The sequence below is a fragment of the Meleagris gallopavo genome, chromosome 9 (genome assembly GCF_905368555.1).
Source record: "Meleagris gallopavo chromosome 9, MGAL_WU_HG_1.1, whole genome shotgun sequence".
NCBI classification, from domain to species: Eukaryota; Metazoa; Chordata; class Aves; order Galliformes; family Phasianidae; genus Meleagris; species Meleagris gallopavo.
The window spans coordinates 9,444,318-9,466,682 of NC_139412.1; the positions used below are offsets into that span (position 1 = coordinate 9,444,318).

The following is a 22,365-nucleotide window of genomic DNA, read 5'->3' on the forward strand; positions in this document are numbered from 1 at the left end:
CCAAGCTGCTGCTCCAAAGGCCTTAGTGGTGTTAAGGGTGCTAATATGCTGAGGATGAGGGGCTGGTGGGAAAATCGCAGAAAAGTCTGGTGCTGCACATCCTACACAGCAGCCGTCAGCGAGTAAGAAAGTGCCACTACATCACAGCACTCAGCTCTCAGAGACAGGAAAGGAGAGGAGTATGGAGAAGGCACAGCCCCAGGACTTGTCAAGAGAGGCAGGAGCCTCCCATTCTCATGGCACTGAAACAGCCTGGAGATCTGGGGTCCCTGTCTGGACCTCCAGGCAGGATCTCTATTCCTGTGGCCCTGCCTGCTGGCTGCAGAGCCATGCTGGGAGATGTGTCCAGCCATTCTCTGGGAACTCCGAGCTGAAAGGAAATTGGGTTTTATCCCCCAGAGCCCTGAGATGACTACCTGACAGGGTCAGGGTGGGGAGAGAATCGCAGAATATCACGAGTTGGAGGGGTCCCACAGGGATCAGTGAACCTGACTCCTGGCTCCATGCAGGACCACACAAAAATTGGACCATATGTCTGAGAGCATTGTCCAGACACTCCCTCAGCTCAGTACCCCTTCCACGTCTAGAAGAGATGAGGGCTGCTGGGCATAGGGCATCCTGTGCAACAGCACTCGTGACTGCTGGGGAGCAATCCAGAGTGCAGACATCCCAACATCCAACATTCGAATCCCAGCCACGAATCACCATTTCGAACTGCTAGCTGAAAGAGCTAAGACACGAGTCTGGGGATCCTTTGGGCACAGAAAGGGCTAACATCCTTTATAAATACTTAATGGATCTAAAGGGAAAGGGCTTCCGACGCTTCCCCACGCGGTCGCCCACACTCAAGATGGCGCCTCCCCATCCGGCCGCCCACACCTAAGATGGCGCCTCCCAGAGTACCCGCCCTGAGAGCCCCGCCTCCCGGGCCACCCGTTCCGGCTGGACATGGCGGAGCGCGCGGACCGGAAGGGGGGGGGGAGTTTGTGACGTCACACGGCAGCGCCGCGGGTGGAGCCTCCCGTCGCGCGGAGCGCCCGAGGAGGTGGGTGTTGGGGCGGTGCTGAGGGCCTGGGCAGCCCCGGGCTGGGAGCTGTGGCGATAGAGGGCGGCTGCGGGGCCGCTGTGCTGCGGGTTGTAAAGTATTCATCCATGGAAGTTGCTCTTAAGGCTACCGGCTGGCTCTCGAAGCAGTTGGTTGTCAGCGGAGCGGCTGGAACGGGAGCTGCAAGCCCTGAGGAGGCCGCTAGAGCCGGCTGCAGCCCCGGTGTTTGTGTCGGTTACAGAAGTTGAGGTGGCTCCCCGACGCCCTGCAGCCTGAGCACAGAGGTCTGTGCTTCGCTGCGTCTGCGTGCCTCACAGCAGTGCGTTTGGAAGCGGCAGGCTGTGGGTGGGAGCGGCTGTGCTTCCCTCGGGCAGCGCTGCGCGGTGCCGGGAGCCGCTGCTGCGGGCTGAGCCTGTCCGGCGCTCCGCTGCGTGCCGTGCCGTGCCTGCGCACCGGCGGCTCGGGGCGCTGGGGCTCGGCGGGGGTTGTTTAGAGCCAAGCGTGCAGCCACACACTCTGTTTTCCTGCCATTTGTTTTGACAAGGTGAAGTGGTTCGTGTGGTAGAGAGGATTACCAGTCCCCTCACTGACAACGGGAGTAAACAGCTTAAAATAATGAGGATGCGCTCACGGTCATTAGTCAGGCGTGTTGGTGTGTGACTGAATATCTATCACGTGGGGAGGAAAGGGAGGAGGAGGTGAATTGCTGCTTGTTATTATTATTTTTTTTCTATTTTGTCTGCTAGGAAATAAAACAGTTCAAGGAAAGCTCAGAAGGCTGTGTGTTATTCAAAGTGCTGCTGATAGTTCTGCTGATGAAGCAGGAATCCTGCAAGCCTCTGCTTTTCTCAGTGACCTGAAGTGTAGGGGAGGAGAAGCCAGTGTCAGTCTCCAGGGCAGTGAGCTGCATATGTAAGTGGGGCATCTTGCGCTTGGACCTCAGCAGTGGGAGGATTCTGCTCCATTCTCTGAGAGGACACAGCGAATAGAGAGGCAAGTTTAAACCAAAATAATGGCAATGTTCCTTATTGTGCTTTGGCCATCTGCTAGGTCAGGTTGTGTATTGGCTCTGCTGTTGTCATGGTTTGTTTCTTCTCAGGAGAAATACGAAAACCAGTTTTGTGAATGAACTCTGCTCCATGGGAGAACAGTGTTATGTCCTAACCTATAAACATTTTTTAGTATGACAGGAAATGAAAATTGACTCTTTTGTTGTTGCATTGTATTCCAGGTTGAAAAACATGAAGTTTTCAAAATATATTTATAATCCAAAAGCTGTTTTTTTTTTGTTTGTTTTTGTTTTTTTGTTTTATTTTTATGTCTGGTGATTTTTCTTGCCCCACCATGTTATCTCTCTAGCATGGGCTTAATGCTTATGTCAGCTAACAGTAAATTGGTCTTCAGTCTATACGGTGTCAGTGTTGGATTTGGAGGTGAAAAGCAGGAACTCTTGCCAAAACTGGCTCTGTGAAAGTTCAAGAGATACACAAAATAGGAAAATGTCTCAATTCTCTCTATACGTGCAGTGGTGGTCCTGATGAAACTCGACGTTAGTTTGGTGCCTTAGAAGGGCTTTCTGTATTATGATTGTGTAGCCCTGAAGCAGAGAGTATAAACTCAGCAGTTTATCATGTGCTAGAGAGCATGTGTCCCATCTGTGTTTACTTGTCTGAGCAAGTTGTTTTTTCTTTTCCAGCGTACAGTTCCAAGAAGTGTCTGAGCGAAGCAAGGAGTAACTGAGCCCTGGGAGAAGATACTGAAGCTCTTTGCTGAATAAATGTTCTTCTCTTAGTTTCAATTGGCCTCTCCTGTGGATGAATGCTGTTGCTCAGAACAGAAAACTTGAAGTAACTGTTGGATCAAACAGCTTGCTGTGATGTGAACTTTCCAGCAGATATTTACAGAGGAGAGTGATCAGTAGTCCGAGAACAGAGTGCTGCTTGGTGCTAGAGAAGAACAGCCTCTTTCCACTTCTGATTCTACTGGAAATGCAAATGAGCATGTGTGGCGTCCGTCTCAATTTGTTTGGGTGCTCAAAGAAAAATCCAGTCTGAGGAAGCCTCTGGGAATAGACAGGTGAGAAATCTGTCAGCCAGAATTTGGCAATCTTTTAATACAGTAAGTATAACCAGCTTCTGGATGATGTTAACTTTAATTTGTCCAAGTTTTAAAGCCTTCATTAATTTTGAAACGTATTCCTCAATTTTCTTTGTAAGCAGAATGAAATGAAATATTTATTTCTGTACTTGTGCAAAGCAGGTGTTTGCAAAATGCTAATGATCATCAGGATTTCCTAATTTTCAGGATGCTTCTTGTTCAGTTGTACTTTTGGCCAAATGGATCTCCTGACCTGGCAGATGGGGGTGGCTGTGGGACTGGGCTGCTGGTACTGGTGTGTGGGGGGCAGCAGAGATGTGTTGCTGGAGTAGTTCACTGCACTTCTGACTCCATTTGTTCCTAGAAGAACTTAAACAAGTACAGGATTTTTTGTTTGTTTCTTTAAAAATGCTATTTAAACAATAGCTCTATAAAATAAAGAGTTGATTTTAGTTGCAGTGCAACAGCCTAATTGATATCTTGCCTGCCAGAACTTGAGTCTTGCTGAAGTGTCCCTTTCTAAGATAGTTTTCTGCCATCTTCCATAGTGATAGGTGTAAAGTGTTTTGGTTTAAGACCTAGCAATTGGTTGCTCTAATATATCTGAGTTTTGGATTTGTCTCTTCTGGATGTTTTTTATATTGTTTTTGGTGTGGTGGTTTGTTGTTGTGTGGATTTCTTGGCTTTTTTTTTTTTTTTTTTAATATCTCTGGGATTTTGTTAAGAACTAGTTTTCTCCAAAAGCTGAAATGGTTGGGAGGTACACCTAATCACAAGTATGAGATTGCACCTTCTCAACCCTCCATATACGTTTGAAAACATAATGGCTGATTTCATTCAGTTTTTCTGTGGATCTTGAATCATCTTAAGCTACCAGAAAGCTGCAGAAGTTAGAAAAGCACCATAGGCTCTAAAATATCAAAACTCAATTTTCTTTCTTCCTGTTACGTTTTTAGGAGGTTGTTGGAAAGTTGTACTGTGCAGACATGCTTTTATTTTCTCATATTTCTTCGCTTTTACAACAGAACTTATTTTTTCTGTTGCTGTATGATTTTGTTGGCTTGCATTTCAGAACTGGGGCTGTGCAATTACTGGCTAGAGCTGTAAGGCAAGATTTTCTTTTCATCTAAATATTTTCCTTCAATAGCTCTCCAGCACTGCTTGGCTCTTTGAGATTTGATCTAGTTCTGCTGCATAGGGAGGAGGGGGTTGTTCGAAAAAACAAGCCATAAAGCCAGTCATCAAATAAGAAATGTAGCAGCAACACCCAGTACTTTGGGAAATATTCTGGCTGAGAAACAATAGTGTTAGTGATGTATAATTCCTTTAGCTTTAGATCTCTTGGCAAATTAGAAAGCTGGTTGTCTGATTGTTCTGTATGCTGTACAATCAGGAATGATGGTGGCATTCTTCTCTCTGGTCTGGGGGCGTTTGTTCATCAGCTCTGTGGGTTCTCAAGGCTCATCTGTTGCTTCTGCACTTCTGTCCTACAGCTGCTTCAACCTGTGTGCGGGACTCCCCAGCATCTGTATTATTTCCTTCCTTCTGCTGTGTTGCATAGTTTTCTTGCTCCATTCATGGTACAAGAGTTATACAGAAGGTAACACCAGCAGTGTCCCCAGCAGTTTCTAATGATGAAAGACAGCAAAACTTCTGCCATCCAGAACTGATAATCTTTAACATGTTTATGTAGGGATACAGTGAATCCATGGGATATGGTGAATACCCAGTGTACCTAGAGCTTCCCTTTCCTGTCCTTTTTGGACAGCTTCATTTGGATGTTCTGCACGAGCTGAAGTGGATGAAGTGTGACAATGCGAGGTGCCCCTGTAAAGGACTGCCTGCCACTTAGGCTGTGCTTGAGGGCTGCATTCCACACCAAGTGCGTAAGGAGCAAAGAACTGAGGCTGGCTGATACTGCCATCGTGCTGTTCCTAAACTGATCCAGCTGGTTTGTCCAGGAGCTGGAATTCAAGTCTTAGTGCCTGAGTGCAGAATTTAACATTAGATGCATGTGTATTTATATGAGTATTAGATGAGTATTTATATGCATTTCCCATCATGTTTCTTATGATTCTGAAATAACTTAGCTTTTTGATTATGCAGCATAGCTTCGTGTGCACTTGTTTCTGAAGCACAGCAAGCCATGGTTTAGGAAGATAATTTTCTGAATGAGTCCCTTGAGAATGGAAGTATGTGGATACCATCCGTTTCCTAAACAGTTTGGACAACATTCATTGGCAAAGCAAGTGAGGGAGCTTCCCCAGGACCTTGGTGTGCCTGCTGCGTGACACAGAGTAACACAGCAGTTGGTGTAACTGTGGGTAGATGGATGGATAATTAATATGAGCAGCAGTAAAGCAGATAATTTAGTCTTCTGCAGTGTCATATGCCCATTACTGTTAAGCTGTTAACCAAAGTTTTAGTACTTGCCTTTTGAGGAAAACACTTGGATACTGTGAAGTGGCATTCAGATAGCTTATTTCAGGGCTTGTGGTGATGCTGGCAGTATTCTGTAGTTGTTGCTTTTCTGTATAGCTATGTCTTGCATGGTAGTGTATGTGATGCCTGTCCCTGCATGCTTGGAATGAAGCCATCAAGGATTTCCTCGACAGTGATGAGTTTGTCTTGTTGAGGAGTTGATGAGACTGCCTGCAGGGAAGGTGGCTTTTACAACACTCTGTTCTTACCTGAGAAGAAAGAAGTGGGTGTACTGTAGGGCAAAATCTGTAGTTTTCCAGCATAGAGCAATCTGCCGTGGAAGCTGCCTCTGTCTCTATGTGGCTCCCTTTCAATTGAAATTCAGCAGGCAATCGACTGAACTTTTTACTTGCTTGTGTAGCAGATGTACTTTTTTCTTCAGAAGAAGGAACGCTGTAGGCATGCATGGGTAAAACACTTAGGGAAAATGAGGATACTCAGATAAGCCCTTTGGTCTGAGAGAGGCAACGTATGGGAGATTGGGAGAAGGGTTAGATGAGGGGAAAGAAGTTTGTTCATTCCTTCTTTCTGTCACTGACTTTGATGTTAGTAGTCCTTTCGCTTCTTCATGGATTTTTGATTTCAGCAAAAAATTCTCAAGAAATTTAAGTACTGTAGTGATATCTACAGAGGGTATGTAAGTTGCCTTTTTTAAAAATAACATCTACTACAGTATCTATTTTTAAAGTGTTTTAAATAAGAAGGTGTACTGCTGTGGCAAGTGGCAGTTTGTTTATACTCTTCTTTGAGACTATAAGAACCACGTCCATAAAGGGAAGGTCCTTTGTTTGTATCATGTCAATGATCTCTGAAGTGCTGTGTAACAACAAATGAAAAGTTTCTGATGGAACGTATGTGCGTTTAGATGTTCCAGAACATTTTATAGCAAACAGCGTGGAAAGTATTCAGCAAGTGTTGCAATAGGATTTGAAACCCATGTGTTGGCTGTGCTAACTGTGGTGGTTAAGGTCAGTGTTCCACCAGTAGCCTGGTTGTCAGAGCCATCAGACTGCTAAGTGCTCTTCCTGAGAAACTTGCTGGAGATCAAGTAGAGGGTTAGGCAGCTTACTTCAGCACTAGTTGCTTTACTTTTTAAAGGAAATGAACTTTGGGATAGTATGGAAATGTTGTTGTATTTTAAGGGAGCTGAAGCTCTGTATAGCTGCAGGATGCTAATGCACTGAAATGCTGCAACTCCTCATGTGACCCGACAGCTGTGCTCTATTGGTGGAGAGTGAAGGGTGAACTATTGAATGTGCATCCTTGTTTAGTGGGGGACTGAAACACTTGTAGAAATAAGCAGTGAGTCCTGCTTATGTATTTCGGTCAGCGAGCATGCCCTTGGCTACCCTGGTGTTTGTGTGCCAGCTTGTTCTGTTTCAGTCAAATGGGTTTAAAAACTGTCAGATTGTATTTCACTGCTTCCAAAATAGCAATTTTATCCTCCCTCTTCAGGAAGTTTATTTTTTTAACATCTTGTGACTATGCAAGAATGTTTTTATAGTTAGGATCGAATAGCCAGTCAGTCTGAACAAAGTGTTTACATTCAGAATGAGATTCACTGCTTTGAGAAAAATGTACAAAATCCATTGCATCATATTCACTGAGAAGTCCAGGTGGATCTCATACAGATGGAGGTGTTTGAAAAGTAACTGGTGCACACAGCACTCAGGGCTTTACTGCTGAATAGCATTCAGTATGTGCCAGTTGCAATTTTTGTTGCAATTGGGCAGCATCTCTTTGAGTCATTAACCCCAACCTTCCCAGGAAGATTTAGCAGTAGGTTTTGCCAGCATTCTGCTGCTCCCATGACCTCCTCATAATTGCAAGGGGAAGTTAAGTATTTTCATCTCACTGAAAATTTTGTGCAAACTGAGTGTTTTATGGTTTCTTTGTGCCTCTGAAAATTACCTCTTCAGACTTTTGTAGCTCATAGTTCAGTAATTTGAGCTTTTTTTAATATTGCTAAGCAAGAAGTGCGGTCTCCTGAGAGTACTTCTTACCTGACAGCAGTTTATTCTGTTTGAATTTAAGGCTGTACTAGTATTTTGTTTGTGGTTATTTGGCTTTTTTGTCTGACAAAGTTTTGAGCATCAGCTGTTTCCATTATGGAAGACTTCAGCTCCATAATTTTGAATTCTCATTCTTTTAGAATTCTATTAGAATAACTGGAATAAATGCAACAGATAGAAAAATAGTGTGATAATTACACTGCTGTAACTATGTCATCAAAAGTAAAGATGCCCTGTAGTTGTGCTGCTTGCACACTTAGTGATTGTGGTCTGAATAGTGTGGGACTATAAGGAGATATGTGCACAACATAAAAAGTGAATTTGCAGAGCATTAGCTCTGTGGCCGTAGTAACTTACTTCACTCAGGAAGTAGGAAAAGGTCTGCATCTTTAATGTCTTATGTTCTTGTTTGTCCTATGAGGTGAACAGTCTACGGGGCAGGTCTGTGCAGTCTGGGGGTCAAAACAATGGTAAGCTTTGGGAATGAGAGAGATGATATGGCCTCTTGCTAGAGCAGTTCTTGGGACCTGTCCCTTGCAATACGGGCAAATTCTTTTCAGAAACAGAATGGAGCCTTTGAACTTAGGTTTAGACAAGACTGACATGTATCCTCTGTGTTTTCATACAATAATATGGGAAAATAATGCTTTTTATAGTAACTGTATTTGGCTAGTCCTGCTGTTTTTCATGCTGTATTGCATGCCTTTTAGATCTGTTAAGATCTTATCTTGCATCCAACTAACTTCTCACTTGATTTAGTGCTGGATGCATTGTGCTTAGTTTGATCTGGATAAGCAGATCAGATCAAAGTAATGAAGTGCTGTGCGGTGTCAGACAGATACAGCAGAAGAGAGAAGCGAAAGTGTAAGGCAGAGAGCTGTGATGTGAGCGTGCTGTGGCTGTAGCAGTCTGGTGCAGGCTAAAGCTCAGTGCCTGCCTCGGTACCTGGCTTGGCACCGTGGGTGCAGTGTAGAGCCCAGAGCTGCTGCCCAAGTTCATTGCTGTGGGGAGATGTGGGGGGACATCTGCAGCCTTCAGACACGTGAGCATTGCCCTGTGCACCCCTTGACTCCCCATTGCTTTTCCTTAGAATGGACTTTGGCCATAGCTACTTCAACATAGTCCTTTGCCAATCTGAGATTGGAACCAGTTGCCAGGGAAGGGGGGAGGGAGCCTACCTCATTAATGAGAGCCTTTGAGACTGTTCTGCTTCCCAGAGCTCTCCTGGTAAAGGACTTGGCTGTGGGAACAGCTTTGTTTATGATCCAGCTTCGCTGGAGGTTTTGGCAGGAAGAACTGCAGAGCCTCATCCAAGATTTTGATGTTTTCATGATGAAAATCGCATCTGATCTGTTCTTAATGCTGAGGCAGTCTTTGTGATGCAAAACACCCGCACTTATCTGAATTCTTGCTGGGGATCATGTGTTAATCACGCTCTTCTGATTTGCCTTGGGAAGGCTAAATTAGGGAAATCTGAGTGCTCATGAAGGCTTACTAACCTAGGGATGGCCTGATTTTCAGTTCAGGTTAGGCTACTTTTTATCAAAACATTGGCTGGAAAATTGAGCTGGAAGTGCTTATAAAGAAACAAGTGGATACGTGTGTAGAGGCTGCGCTGCTGGTCTGGGGCAGCACTGTTGGAGCTAAGGCTCAGCTGGCCCTTACGCAGAAGGAAGACTCATTTTAGATCCCACTTTATTCAATTGAAGGGCAGAAAGATGGGAAAAACTACGAGAAACTTATTTTCTCAGAAACCAGACATTTTTTCTCCCATTTGCTCACTTAAGGAACCTTTTTTTTTTTTTTCTTCATAAATACACCTCCAGATCGCTTCCTGTGGGAAGCATCCTACAAAAATAAGAGCACCTGAAGAGAAGCACTGGCTGTGCTCACAGTGCTGTGATCACAGCAAATATACCGGTCAGACTGCTTTGGTCTGGACCCATGCTGTCACGATGACCTGTGTTGTACTTTGACTGGACAGCTGGGAAATATGAAGTTAACCCTGAAGGTGCCATTTCTGGATAATGATATCTGAAAAATTATTGCCTTTGGAGTCGGTGGGCACTTGTGGCCTCCTACAAGGAAGAGAAGCCACCCTCAAATGGGTAATACTCAAGAGGATTATGTACTCAAAGTGAACCGATTAGGGAAAGGTGGGTGTCTGAACAGGAAGAGAGCCTAGGTCCAGGAGCTGTCATGGGCCTACGGTTAGCATCACAAGGCAGATGCCAATTATAATAACTTTTGGAAACATGAGTGGCAGTTGTATGGGACCTACGTTTACTCTATAGTGTGTTCTTTTCCCTGAATCACTTCCTGCCATGGAAGCTGGATGGATTGCAGCACAGAGGTGTGTCAGTGGGTTGGAAGCAGCATGCATAGCTCTGGAAACAGGAGTAGCTGTTGGGAAATTCAAGGTGCGGTCTGTATCTCTAAGTAGGCAGGCCATTTAAGCTGTCATAAATGTTTCTTCCTGTTCAAACAGGAAGAAATCCAACACTGAGGACAGAGCATGTCTGTTCTGGGTGAAGTTGGGGTTTGTCCAGTTGTGTTCATCTTGTCACAGTATTTCACAGGTATCTGCACGTGGGACAGGCCTTGCTCTGCATCTCCAGTACAGCAGCAAATGTGGCTTTCCACAGAACCCTTCACTGGTTGGGGTGGAAAGGACACTCTGGAGGCCATCAGGCTTAACTCCTGCTCCAGCAGTGACACCCAGAGCAGGGTGCCTAGCACCACGTTCAGGCAGGTGTTGTATATCTCTGGGAAGGAGACTTACCCCCCTCTCCGGGCAGCCTATGCTAGTGCTCTGTCACCTGCACAGTGAAAAAAGTGTTTTCTGGTGTTCAGATCTTCCTGTTTGTGCCCTTTGCCTCTTGTCCTTTTGCCATCCTTCAACGCACCTGTTTGCATTTGTTGGTGCTTACAGCAGCCCCATCCTTAGGGGAACCCAGTTTCTAGGTATAGTTAACTGTAGAAATAATGACAGCATCAAAAAAAGTGTTCAAATTGTAATTTACAGCTTTATCAGTGAGAGGTTTCAGAGCTGTGTTCACTTATGAATAATTATTAGGAATAACTGTGTTCTCAGCTTTTGGTAAGTGGTGCAAGGTGATGTAAGCCAGTGCCGGGAACATGCTGTCTCTTGGAAATATCATCTGCTTTTGTCCTGTGAACACTTGTAGAACTCCTGCTTCTGAATTCCCCGCAGCTGGGGAAGCCCTGAAAGTAGGAGAGGCTCCGTGTGTGGTGGGGAGCTGACTTAGCCCGTTGGTGTCTGTTTAGAAACCTGCTTCCTGCAGCATTTGTAGGAAACCTGAATATTGTTTATAGATCAGTGGCCAGCATTAGTTCTTCCTGTGGTTATGTTCATCACTTCTGTGCGCTTTCGTTTTGATGAGAACTCCTCTCTGCACACAAACTTACCCAATTGCTGTCTTGCATCACTTTTAAGAAGTTTTCGACATAAATTTGCTACAAGTCCAAAACGGGGCTTGGTTTAGCAACCTAATAACTAGCAGTTCCAGTAAGATCATTGACTTTTAAACGTGCCTTGGAATTGTTTTAGCACAATTCCTTAAAACTGTGCCCAGTGTGATTAATATTTCAAAGAACTCGAGCATGCGCCGGAAGAGGGAGGGAGAATGAGGTTTCCTGGATAGGCCAATTGATGCAGCAGATAGCTGAGAGGAAGCAGTGAAGAAAATGTTTCTAATAATATATTGCTACCATTGCCTTGAGCTGAATTTATACGAAATAACTTTTCTTTTTGCAAATTGCTTTTGGAAGACTGACACCAGTCTTGAACTGGATCAGAGTTCTGGTTTCATGTGTGTGCTTGGAAGCTCTTGGTTGTTGTCACCTGCATTAGTGGGTGACAGGGGATTTTTGATCTAGTCAGTGAAATGTCAAAGCATTTTGCTTTTAAAGATAGCTTTCCTGACAGCCATATATTATTCTGAACACTTGCAGAAGCAAGAGTTTTATTCAGAAAAGAAGTACAGGAACTCAGGAGTTGGATTGAGATTTGCCTGCAGTTGAGTTTTCCGCGTGATGGGCTGAGTGGTTTAAGTGGAACGATGAATAATTCAAGAAGAGATGAGACAAATGCAGACTTAAAGACATAGCTGTTAGTCTCTGTGTGCTTGTCAGTAAATAAACTGCCTGGATGGCAGTTACGCTGTTAACGTGGTGCATGTGTTGGCTCAATTTACAAAAGTGTAGGGGAAACCTGAAATATGGCAGGATTTCTGTGTTGCTTTCTATCTAGCATTACCTGGTAAAGCTTGACGTGAACGTTATCTTGTGCTAACAATGTCAGATCATAGCATAGAATATCCTGTTGTGGCTTACTGCTCATCTCCCTGGGGCTTGTGTGAGTACGTTTAAAAACAAACAAAAGGACCACATAAAAATGCTAAATCAATTCAGCTCTAAGCATTTGTGTTTGGGTTGTGTTGGTCGATTTCCCAGTTTCTTTAAAACAAGCTATTGTTTCAGGCTGGTTTCGCTGTACAACAGTTTGCCCATTGTTTGCTATTGCTCAAACAGCAGTGAGGGCAGCAACTGACCTGGTTTGTGAAGAGCGTGCAGTGTTGCTTTGAGCCGTGGATCCCAGAACAGCCCCAGAGCCCTTTCTCTACCCCACTTGAAGAAAGGTGGGCAAATGCTCAAGGGAAAAGCAGTTGTCTGCTCTTCAGATTAAAAGCAGGCAGTGGGACAGCGAGAAGTCAATATAGGTAAATACATAATTCTGCAACCATATACTTACTTTTACAGTGATGAAAGGCATGTTGATAATCTTCACTGAACTGTTAAACCCTTCTGTTAAATGATTTATGTGCTGCTTGTGAAACCGTGGCATTGCTAATAAAATGTTTTATGTACTGAAATAGCATTTCATTTATCCCTGAAGATCTTTGTGTGCCATATACTGCACCTGGAGGGATATAGAGCATGGCTTTAAAACTCCTGTCAGTCATCAGCTCAACAGCTGGTCGCTTCAGGTCTGCAGAAGGGGAACTGATAGCAGTCACTTTGGACAGCACAAAGAATTGGAGGATTGACTTAGAAAAATTGTCAGTTTTTTAGAAAGCAACAAAATAATACTTTCCAGGGTTTGCACTTTCCACAGGTTGCACTGGTGTTGGAACTGAACATTTGTTTTCAGATGAGGGCAAACGTTTTAGGACTCAAGGGGTGCTGCTTCTGCCAGGAAAAATTCCAAAGAGGAGAGCTCCCCTTGTGTTCGTGATGTTTGTGCTTTATACTGTGGTGGTAAAATCCTCTTGATATCTTCTGGGAGCCGGAGGGTTTCACAGGGAGCAGCCTGCTATAGCAGCACCCTGCTGTAACAGATATGTTCTGCTTTTTTATTGGGGTGCATGTGACACTTCTGTGCCCTTTCTGTACAATATTTGCGTTGCTGCTGCAGCAGGTCACAAAGCTGCTTAGTTCAAATCTTCCTATGAACTTCTGAAGCTGTGTTACAGCAGCAATCTGTTGTGCTGCAGCTCTCACCTGGCAACATCTTTCCTTAGCAGCTGGACCCCAAGTAACTGGGTGAGAAGCACACATGGAGGTCTTCTGTATGCATGCTCTTTTGGTCTTTAGCTTTTAAAGAAGAAATTACAATTAGTTTGTTAAGATCAAAAATTTTCTTTTGATCTTTTGTTAAAATTGGAAAGAAAAAAAAAAACACCCACCCCTTTCCTCTGTCTGAAAAGCATGCAGTCAGTGCATGCTCCATCCCAGTGGAGCTGAGGCTCTGCTGGGCAGCCTGGGAGGGCTGGGTTGGTGCTGCCTGGTCTCTGGGGGTGACCCAGCAGTGCTCCCTGCAAGCTGTGCTCGCTTCCTCTTGTAACTCACAGCCTGCATGTGGGAACCTGGGACTCCCAGCTTTACGTTTCATGGACTGTGGTATGCTGAAGTCCAGAACAATTTACTGAGTCAACCAATGCGTTTGTGTTCTTCTTATGGTGTAGGCTCCTCTGCACTGAAGCTGCTGACTCCTCTTGTCCTCTGCTGTGGTTTTTTAGTTGTGTAGAGGGATGCTGTGGTGAGAACATGGGGCTTGGGATGAAACACCAAAGCGGGACAGGGGAAGAAGAATTGCCGTGAACTTTAAAGCTCGGTTTTGATTTGCTAATCTCTGAAAAAGAGTAGCCTTGTGGTCTGGCCCTTGGTTTCTCAAATTAAAGTAGCCGCTAGGTGGTAAGCTTGCTCCTTCCCCACAGGAAGAATGACTCATGGAAGCAGCTGATCAGAATTACTCCATGCTCTTTTTAAAGAGCATAATGTCTTTGTGCTGGTGGTGGAGCTGGAGCTAAGCCTTGTATCAGATGAGGAGAAAATAGTGTTTTGGAAACTTTTAGCATGTTCCAACTTCGAAAGCCTCAGGTTTGCATTCCTGAAGAGCTGCTCCAGGCCCCCTGCTTAGCTTAGTAGCCCTTCTGTATCTCTGGGCTGGTGTGTGTGGGAAGGGAAGGGGAAGTAGTTTCAGAGCTGAGAGAGCACCAAGACGGGGTCTGACAAGGAGGAGAACAGGTCTGCAGGGTACAGGAGATGGTGTCAAAGCATGGAATGGGGAGAAAATCCTGCAGTATCTGATGCTGATTTAAGTGTTGCAAGCAACGGAGCCAACATTGTAACAGAAACTAGGGGCGGGTTTTTTCAGCCAGAATGGCAATGGGGTACTCTGGGCTTCCTGATTGCTGTCGCTGAGTCACGTCCAGGCATCACAGGGCTGGCTTCTTCAGGTTCTGTTTCATTGCTTCCCTTTGCCTTATTGAGATGGAAAAAAATGTCAGGCTGATAAAAAGTAGAAGAGGATAACGGGAGCATCTCCAGAAGGATGGCTTGGCACCCACTGGAGCGTTGGGAGCGCCCGCAGCCCTTTGGTATGTATGATTGCCATGGGAGGGTCCTAGAGAGCGTGCAGACCATGCCAGCACCCTGCTGCGTGGTCTGATAGGAAAAAAGCAGCAGCTGTCTAAGTATTGTGATACATTAATCATGAGATAAGCATGAGAACAGTTGCTGTGTTTTTGTGTGTGCGATTTAGCATGGCAAAGTATTGCTTGCTCATAGAAGGGATATTATTGTTTAAAAAAAAAAAAAAGTAGTTTAAAGCTGTATCTCTCAAGACTGATTAAGGACTTGTGAAAGAAGTGGGTCATTGAGTTATCTTCTGTGTCCTTTTCCAGCTGTATAAACGCTAGATGTTTACCCCGTATGTGCCAGCACTGGAGAGTGGTTTGCTTTTTGGTTTTGTTGTGATTGAGAGCAAAGGTAGGGATAAAGAGGAGAGAGCAGCAGCTGACACTGCTCCAGTTTCCTCCCTTTGGAACAGGCAGTGTGTGCTGGCAGCTGTGTGCCTCTTGTCTGCTAAGGGAGGCAGCTTTAGCAGGGCTGGGTATTCATGCTTTCAGTGCAGGGGAAATATATGAATACAGACCTCTTTTAACCCTCCATTCACACATAAGCTTACGTGCAGTCTTATTAGAAGATACCTATTAGACTGTTCTGGTGTGTGTTAGCCCTGTGATGCACAAGCACAGTTTCTTAGCTCTCTGCTGGGATGTCTTGCTGGCCCTGCCCCCTCTGCTGCAGGCAGCTGTGCTTCCTGGGAGCAGATAAGCTGAGGGACAGCAGAGCACTCAGTGAAACCTGACTTTATTGTTAGCTGGCAAATAATAGCTTTGAGCTCAAAAAAAAAAAAAAAAAAAAAAAAAAAAAAAAAAAAAGCACCATTAGTTTTGTGTGCACACTGATTGAGGTTTAACCTGGTTTGACTTTGTGCTTTTGGAATGTGTAAAAAGCATTGGTTCTGGCAGAGCAGAGTCCAGCAGCTCATGTGCCTTCCTGGACAACAAGTTCCCAGCAGCAAGTGCTCAGCACTTTCTTTACTAGTGTGTTCTGCACCAGTTTAGTGAATAAACAGGGCTTAAAAGTTAAGCAACGCTGTTTTCTACAGCATAAGGCTCAGTAAAGAGCTCAGTGTGTCACTTTGCTGTGCAGTGCCAACGTTTTTTTTGGAGTGGTGCTTTTTTGTTAATAGGAAGTGCTTTTTGCAGACTGTGTAATTCAGACTGTTTGCACATGCTGCCTTTTTCCCTTCCTGAAATAAGGCTGAGCTGCATATTTGGTTCCTCTCTAATTCTCTCATGTGTATACAAGAGAAAAGTGAACATGGCCTATCATCTCATTGGGATGCAAAGCTTTCTATTTTTGTGTTCCATGGGCTATTTTTGAGGCCGAGTCCTGATTATATTATTTTTCTCCCAACTTATGCTATTATTAAATGCTTAGATCTTCTTGTGCTCTCACAGTTTCCCTGCCATCCTAGGCAGTTGCAGAATCACAGAATGGCTTGTTTTGGAAGGGACCTCGAAGGTCATCTAGCTTCAACCCCCTTCTCTGGGAAGGATTTCAGCCCAACTAAATCATGCACCAGGTCAGGCTGCCCAGGGCCCCATCCAGCCTGGCCTTAAAAGCACTTCCAGATATGGGGCATCCGCACTTCTCTGGGCAGAGGACAGGTTTTGTGTCATAGCCTGCTGCCGGCATCTCCTCGAGATGGCCAGGTCAAGCAATGGGTTAGGGACGCTTGATTAAGAACATTTATGAAGTTTAGTAGCACGTTTCCATCAGTGAATGGAATTTTGAAGTTTTGTATTCAGGTAACTAAAAAAATCATTATTCACTTGAGCTGTTTTAATAATTTGTGTACACCTCAAAAAAGGAGGGAGAAGTGACTGCAGGAGGCAAGTGAGCTTGGCATGTCTGTGCAGTGTCACACAGCTGTGTGGTGAGGTTCTGTCCTCTGGTGGGGATTTTGCACATCAGTTTAGCAGTAAATATAAGGGTACCGTGGAAAGTGAAACAGAGGAAAAAAAAAGTCACTGTGGCTCTGTTTTGGATCCTTTCCTCCTGTATGTTGGGTCTATCATGTGTGCTGCCATCCTTCAAAGCTGGAGAGTTGGTGTGCTTGCGCAGGCTGTCTGGGAGGCAAGCGTGGTCCCAGCAGAAGGGCTGCTGTGCTTTGGTATTGGGACTATGCAAATGGGTGTGTAAAATTTTCTAAACGTGTTACTTTTCAAGACCACAGGTGTTCCAATACTGCTGTCTGTCTTCCCTTCTGATGGGAAGAGCCATGCTGCCTCCTGTTTTTTTGGGACAAAATGGACACTTTGTCCAATTTGTTTCTAAAATGTCTTCACTTTTCTACTCTAAAAACATTTCTACTCTTAAACCTTTCCATTTGCTCCCAGGTTTGGAAGCTCTGGCCATGGATCAGAAAGGCTATCGACGAGGGAGTTTCCAAAGCAGCACTAGTGATGAAGATATGCTAGAAATAGCAGGAGCATCTCTGGACTTCTCTATGGCAGATGATGATCCACCACTCGACAGAGAGATGGGAGGTAATACCGTGCATCTATCCTCTTTTTTTTATATTGTCTTTTGATAGGACTCCTTGTTAATATTTTCTCTGTGGATTTCTGTGGTCTCTGCTTAGTGTGAAAGACAAGCCTTTCATGGCACCATCACAGTTTGCAGTATTCTGCACTGCGTTATAACTGTGAATAGTCTTTTGCAGAATGGCCAAACAATTGTTCATGTGTTACACTTGGCTTCCAGTGTTGCTTTTTTAACAGTGATTGATGGGAAGTGTGTTGTCTACAAAGCAAAAAATAACCTCAAACTAAATGGCAATTGCAAGAAGCATGTGAATGATTTCAGTGTAATGGAGAAGCACTGCATGTTTTTTTTCCAGCATCTGAGCTGCTTCAGTACTGGTATCCAGTAGTATGGCAGGGAGGAAAATTGCTCTATTAACCATCTACGTGATCATCTTCATATTAAATGCAGCATATCCTGTCTTACCACTTTGTTTTTTATGTTTCTGAGTAGTCCTTTCTAGAATTTCCAGAAATAGCTGTTGTAGGGAAGAGCTGGCATGCTATGGGGGAAGTATCTTTATTGTAGATGTGAAAGGTGGAGATGACAGCACTGAGAGATTCCTAGGAGTCTGTGGTATGAATAGAGACTGCCCTTTCCGCTTCCCTTTTTCCTTGCCTACAATTTAGAGGTCCTTGGCCTTGCTGCTGTGGATAGGAAAATCTTCAAGAGAGGAAGGGGGTTTGATGCTGAGCAGCATGAACAGCTTGTCTTCCTTTACCACCACTTGTCTGTAAAGGAAAGATCTGTAGCTACTTATTCCTGTCTAAGCAGAGTGTGGATTTGTGAAATTAGTAGGGGAGATATTAATCTGCATTGTATCGCTGAACTAAATAACTCAAGACAAAGTCAAATTTTTCCAATCATAAGTTTGTTTTAAAGCAGAAGTATTGAATTCGAACAGCAGACTGCAAGTCTCTATGACTTCCCATAAACCTTTTATCATCTTCTTCCCCTGTTCCTATTTATCCTAGGGCAAAAATTAAAAAGTAATCCTTCTGTTTTACTCCTTCACTGTGTGATCTGCCCTGAGATGAAGGGCAGACTTCCTCAGGTGCTTGTCACTTGCCAGTAGCTGAACCCACTCTTCCCTGGAAATACCATAAGGAGTTTGTAGTCAGTCCCTTTTACCATTTTAAGGCTCAAACATGGGAACAATTAGTGTGTTATTGTTGTGCTTGCATCAGCTCTGAGTGATAAGTGCTTCTTTGTGTGTGAAGGGAATGTGTACAAGACATATGCTATTTTGTGAGTTATGCTGACTCCAGCTAATGGAAGGGACAATGGCTAGTCTTGACAGATGAGCTCTGTTACAGATATTAGGCAGTGTCCTTGTTCCAACCTGACACAGTGATGAGCATCAGTTTTATAAATGAACATCCTTGGGAGTTCACTTCAAAACTCCTCATCTAAAGCTTGTAATAATAACTTGTGGCTGGAGTTTCTTCTGAACATGTTAGTTGCATGCAAAATTAGATACATAGGAAATAATTGCTTTATACGTGTTGTTAATGGAATTGTAAGTTCATGGTTTTATTACTTGCTCTTGCAAACTGCTTTTTCCATAGTTTTTTGGATATCAAATGTCTGAAGTTAAAGGAGTTCATGTTTGATATTTAGATAATGAGCTAAATTCTTTCTTTAACTTCTTGCAAGGAAATTGCTGTTCTATTCTTAATTTCAAAACAGTGATAGATACCATAGTTTATGTAAATGTTTTGCTGCTTTCCCAAAACACTACTCAGTTGTTTCCCTCCTTATTTAAATAAGATTTTTTCCATCTCTGCTAAGTGAATTTGAAGGCTACAATTGCTTCTATCAAAAAAAACCCAACTTGGTGTCAGCAATCAGTGAAGTGGATGTCTGTTTGAGCACAGCTGTCTTTGGTCCTTTCAGAGGTGAGGTCTGTCCCACTGAAATGTGCAAGCTGGAATAAAGCTGATGAGGACAGTGCTGAAGGAGACTGTGGTGTGGCAGCAGAACAGCTGTTTGTCTGCTCCTTATCAATTTAGTAAACTTGGTTATGGAGAGAAGCAGTTTCAGCTTCTGTTTGCAAGAAGCATAACTTTTTGTGGGTTTTGAAACTGGAGGAAAAGGGGAAATTTAAAAGGGGAAATAGTTTTCCCTAAACACTGATTTCAGTTCTCTCTATGGAATTTCCCCTCCTGAATTCAGAACATGGTTGCTGACAGCAGTGTGTCAGGTGTGCAGCCTGTCGTGCCGGTGGAGCAGTGGCACAAGCTGTACTGCAGCAGCTGGATATGTGCCAACTGATGTTTGTCTTGTGGTAATCTTCTGCACGTCTCTAGTTGAGGCTTGTGTTTCTGGTGTGCTGTGTTTGCTATCTGATGTGTGGTTGGAGGCTTTTTTTTAGTGAAGCTGTTTAAAACCAGAATCCTGCCTGCTGCTTCTTTAACTTCTGATACCATTACACAGGGTATTCAAGATGCATTTGTACAGTAGCAAATCTTTTTCTATTTTTTTATTTTATGGAATTTATAAAAAGCTATTTCCTTATTAATTGATTGTTGAGTGTTGAGGCAGAGAATTATCCACAGACACTTGAATTCTTCAGACATACCAACTTGGAGCTTCACATTGTCTACAGCTGTCTTCTCATATCCCTCCACCCCATACCTTGCTTTGTTGACGGTAGTCCAGCCATAGCCCTTCAAAGCCAACTGAAAAGGTGCTGGTTACCACTACTTTCTTGGATGACTTACAAATCTGTTGCATACTCCAGTGCAAACAGAAATGAATGGGATTCCACTGTTGCTTTCCTTCTGTTCGGAAAACCAATGAATTTAGCCTTTAAGATACGATGTCTTCAGCCAGCTGCTCTTCTGTGAGAGAACTTTCCCTGTTATTCCTAGAGAGTTTAAGACCCTCTAAAGAAGGTTCTGTAAAAAGCTTCATGGATCACCAAATACATAGTCAGCTAGATTATTGTATCTGTGGTCCTCTTCCATTTCAAAAGAAATAGAAGATATACAAAGCCAGGTTTCTTAACGGAAGCACTATTGGAACAGATATCTTTGCAAATAATTTGTCTCCTTACTTAGATATTGCCGTCTGTTGTTTGTTATCAAGGTGAGTTGTACTGCATTACCTCGATAGACCTTTTCAAAACTGTTTAAGATACAAATTATTTCCTCTGAATAGCAGTTTAAGATTGAGTGTAAGTTTGGCAATGATGCCATCTTATTTTGTGCTTTTCTTAGTTGACTCTTTGTCAGCTGATTGCAGTGGGGAGGCAGCCCCTGGGTGTGCAGGAGCCAGGTGTAATGCTTGAATATCACAGTGGCTTCTGGACGTACTTTAAAATGTAGTATGATGAAAGCAGATCTGTGTTCCTCATTTCTTTTGAAGGAAAACTTAAAAGACTTTCCATCCTTTTGAACATTTTATTTTGTTGTAGGATTCAAGGAGGCTTGCTTTTTTTCTTTTGAGCTCTAAAGGGAAGAATTGAGAATTAGAATAGCAGCAACAACTAAGGTGTCACAGGATGATAAGTAGTCAGGCAGCTAGTACACAGGTATGCGAGAAGAACAGTTGGAAACCATAGCCCTGAGTACATCTGGTGTAGGTGATATTGTCAGCCATTCAAACCAGGAAGTCCTCGTGTTGCTGCCGGTGTTGCCTCAGCTGGCAGCACTTTTGTCACTCAGGCACACTTTCTTCAGCTGCATCCATCCTTGACCTCCACATTGGACAGCTACGGTTGCCAGAGCAGCAGAATGCCCTGCTGAGCTGCCAGCCAGCACAAGGACGGGACCAGTCAACCTTTGCTAAGGTGTAATGTTTCAGACTTGTGAGAACAGGTACAAATGACAAGCTACCATTGGTAAGCTGGAACCAGAAGAACTTAATCAGTTGCCCCTTTGAGCTCTTATGTGCATAGAGTGGCAAGATAAAGGGTGCTAATGAGGCTCTGGAGGGGTTGTGAAAAGCACACTGGTGTATTACTTGAGGGCAACAGATAAATTCATTGCCTGCCTACTGGGAGGCAGTAAACAAAAAGCATTGCCACTAGCCAGTTAGCAAGTGAGATGTCACCTAAGTGGGAAAAGAAAGGCTTTTGCAGTCAGTCGATGGCTGACTCACTGCTGTCAGGAATCTGCATTGCTAAATGCAGATTTAGCAGAAGGAGACCCCGAAGTTCTCATTATACAGCTTTAAACCTGTTTAACTTCCAGTGCTTTTGTAAGCACATAGCACTAGAAACAAGTTACTCTCCATCTTAAAGCCCCTGCGCAGTCAGCTTCAGCCATCTGCGTGCTGGCTCTGCAGCACGGCAGCCGGGCGCATTTCAGTGCTGGGGAACGCGCTCTGCCAGGAAAACGTCCTGAGCGCTGCCTGAGGAGCCGTGCCTGCCTCGGGCTGAGGCCCCGGCACCGCGGGTCAGGAGCTGCGCTCGGTGCAGACAGCCGGCTCCCTGTGCCCTTGCTTCCCCGTGCCGCTCTGCCCCTGCCCCTTGCAGGAGGTGGAGGGCTCATGTGACCGTCGCTGCTGACGACATGCTCAGAGTGCAGGAGAGCCCAGCGCGCCCAGGGTTGGTCTTCACCTGAATCCAAAGGGAAAGGATATGCAGCGAGCGCTGCCCTAGAAGGAGCAGCGCCCGTTTTCCTTTGACTCCCGCTGCTGTGCGATGGGCTCGCGAAGGAGCTTCTGCAGGAAAAGGGACGCCTAAGTGAGGGTGAGGAGACTGCTTGCGGAGAACCTGAACGGGGGACGCGGCCGTCCGTGGATGCACGTTGCGGGCGGTCAGGCAGCGAGCAGCAGGCTGCTGGTCGTGGCTCTGGGGCTGCTCTCGTTCCTCTTCCTTGGATGAAAGGCTGGTTACGGAGGATGAGCGGCCAGGGTGGTCTGTGGGCTTTGTGCTGTGCGATGATTGCTTGCTGCAGGTCTTCCTTTTGTTTGTAAAATCCTCTCTCTTTCCAGATTTGCAGCAGCAGGGGAAGCAGTCTAGAGGGAGGGAGTCCCCTCTCCCAGGTGCTGGCGCTGCTGTCTTGCCGTGCTGGCCTGCTGATTAATAAACCCTCTAGGGTTCCTGTACTGCAAATGACAGATGCCTATAACTTCAACAAGCACTGCCTTTTTTCTTTTTCTTTTTTTCTTTTTCTTTTTTTTTTTTTTTCCTTAAGTCAGGAAGAATATAAAAAATGGAGCATTAACCATTTGGGAGAAAAGAGGTGATCAAAAAGCTTAAAAAAAAAAAAAGTGTTTGAAAAAAATAAGGGGTGCATTTTAACTTACTGTCTGTGCGTA

At 44.5% G+C, this 22,365-nt stretch overlaps 1 protein-coding gene across 7 annotated transcripts in view; it reads left to right on the top strand.

Annotated features, from left to right (window-relative positions):
* Positions 1 to 962: 962 nt before the first annotated feature.
* LOC100541308 (H(+)/Cl(-) exchange transporter 5) overlaps positions 963 to 22,365 on the top strand; it is a 40,702-nt gene continuing 19,299 nt past the window's right edge. The window contains exons 1-4 of one of the 7 annotated variants that reach the window (XM_085230843.1): positions 963 to 1,045; positions 1,792 to 2,038; positions 2,742 to 3,121; positions 16,911 to 17,060. In XM_085230843.1, the coding sequence (XP_085086969.1) occupies positions 16,928 to 17,060 (133 nt within the window). In that variant the 5' untranslated portion in view covers positions 963 to 1,045; positions 1,792 to 2,038; positions 2,742 to 3,121; positions 16,911 to 16,927. The other 6 variants (XM_085230842.1, XM_019618204.3, XM_085230844.1 and 3 more) reach the window with 6 other exon arrangements.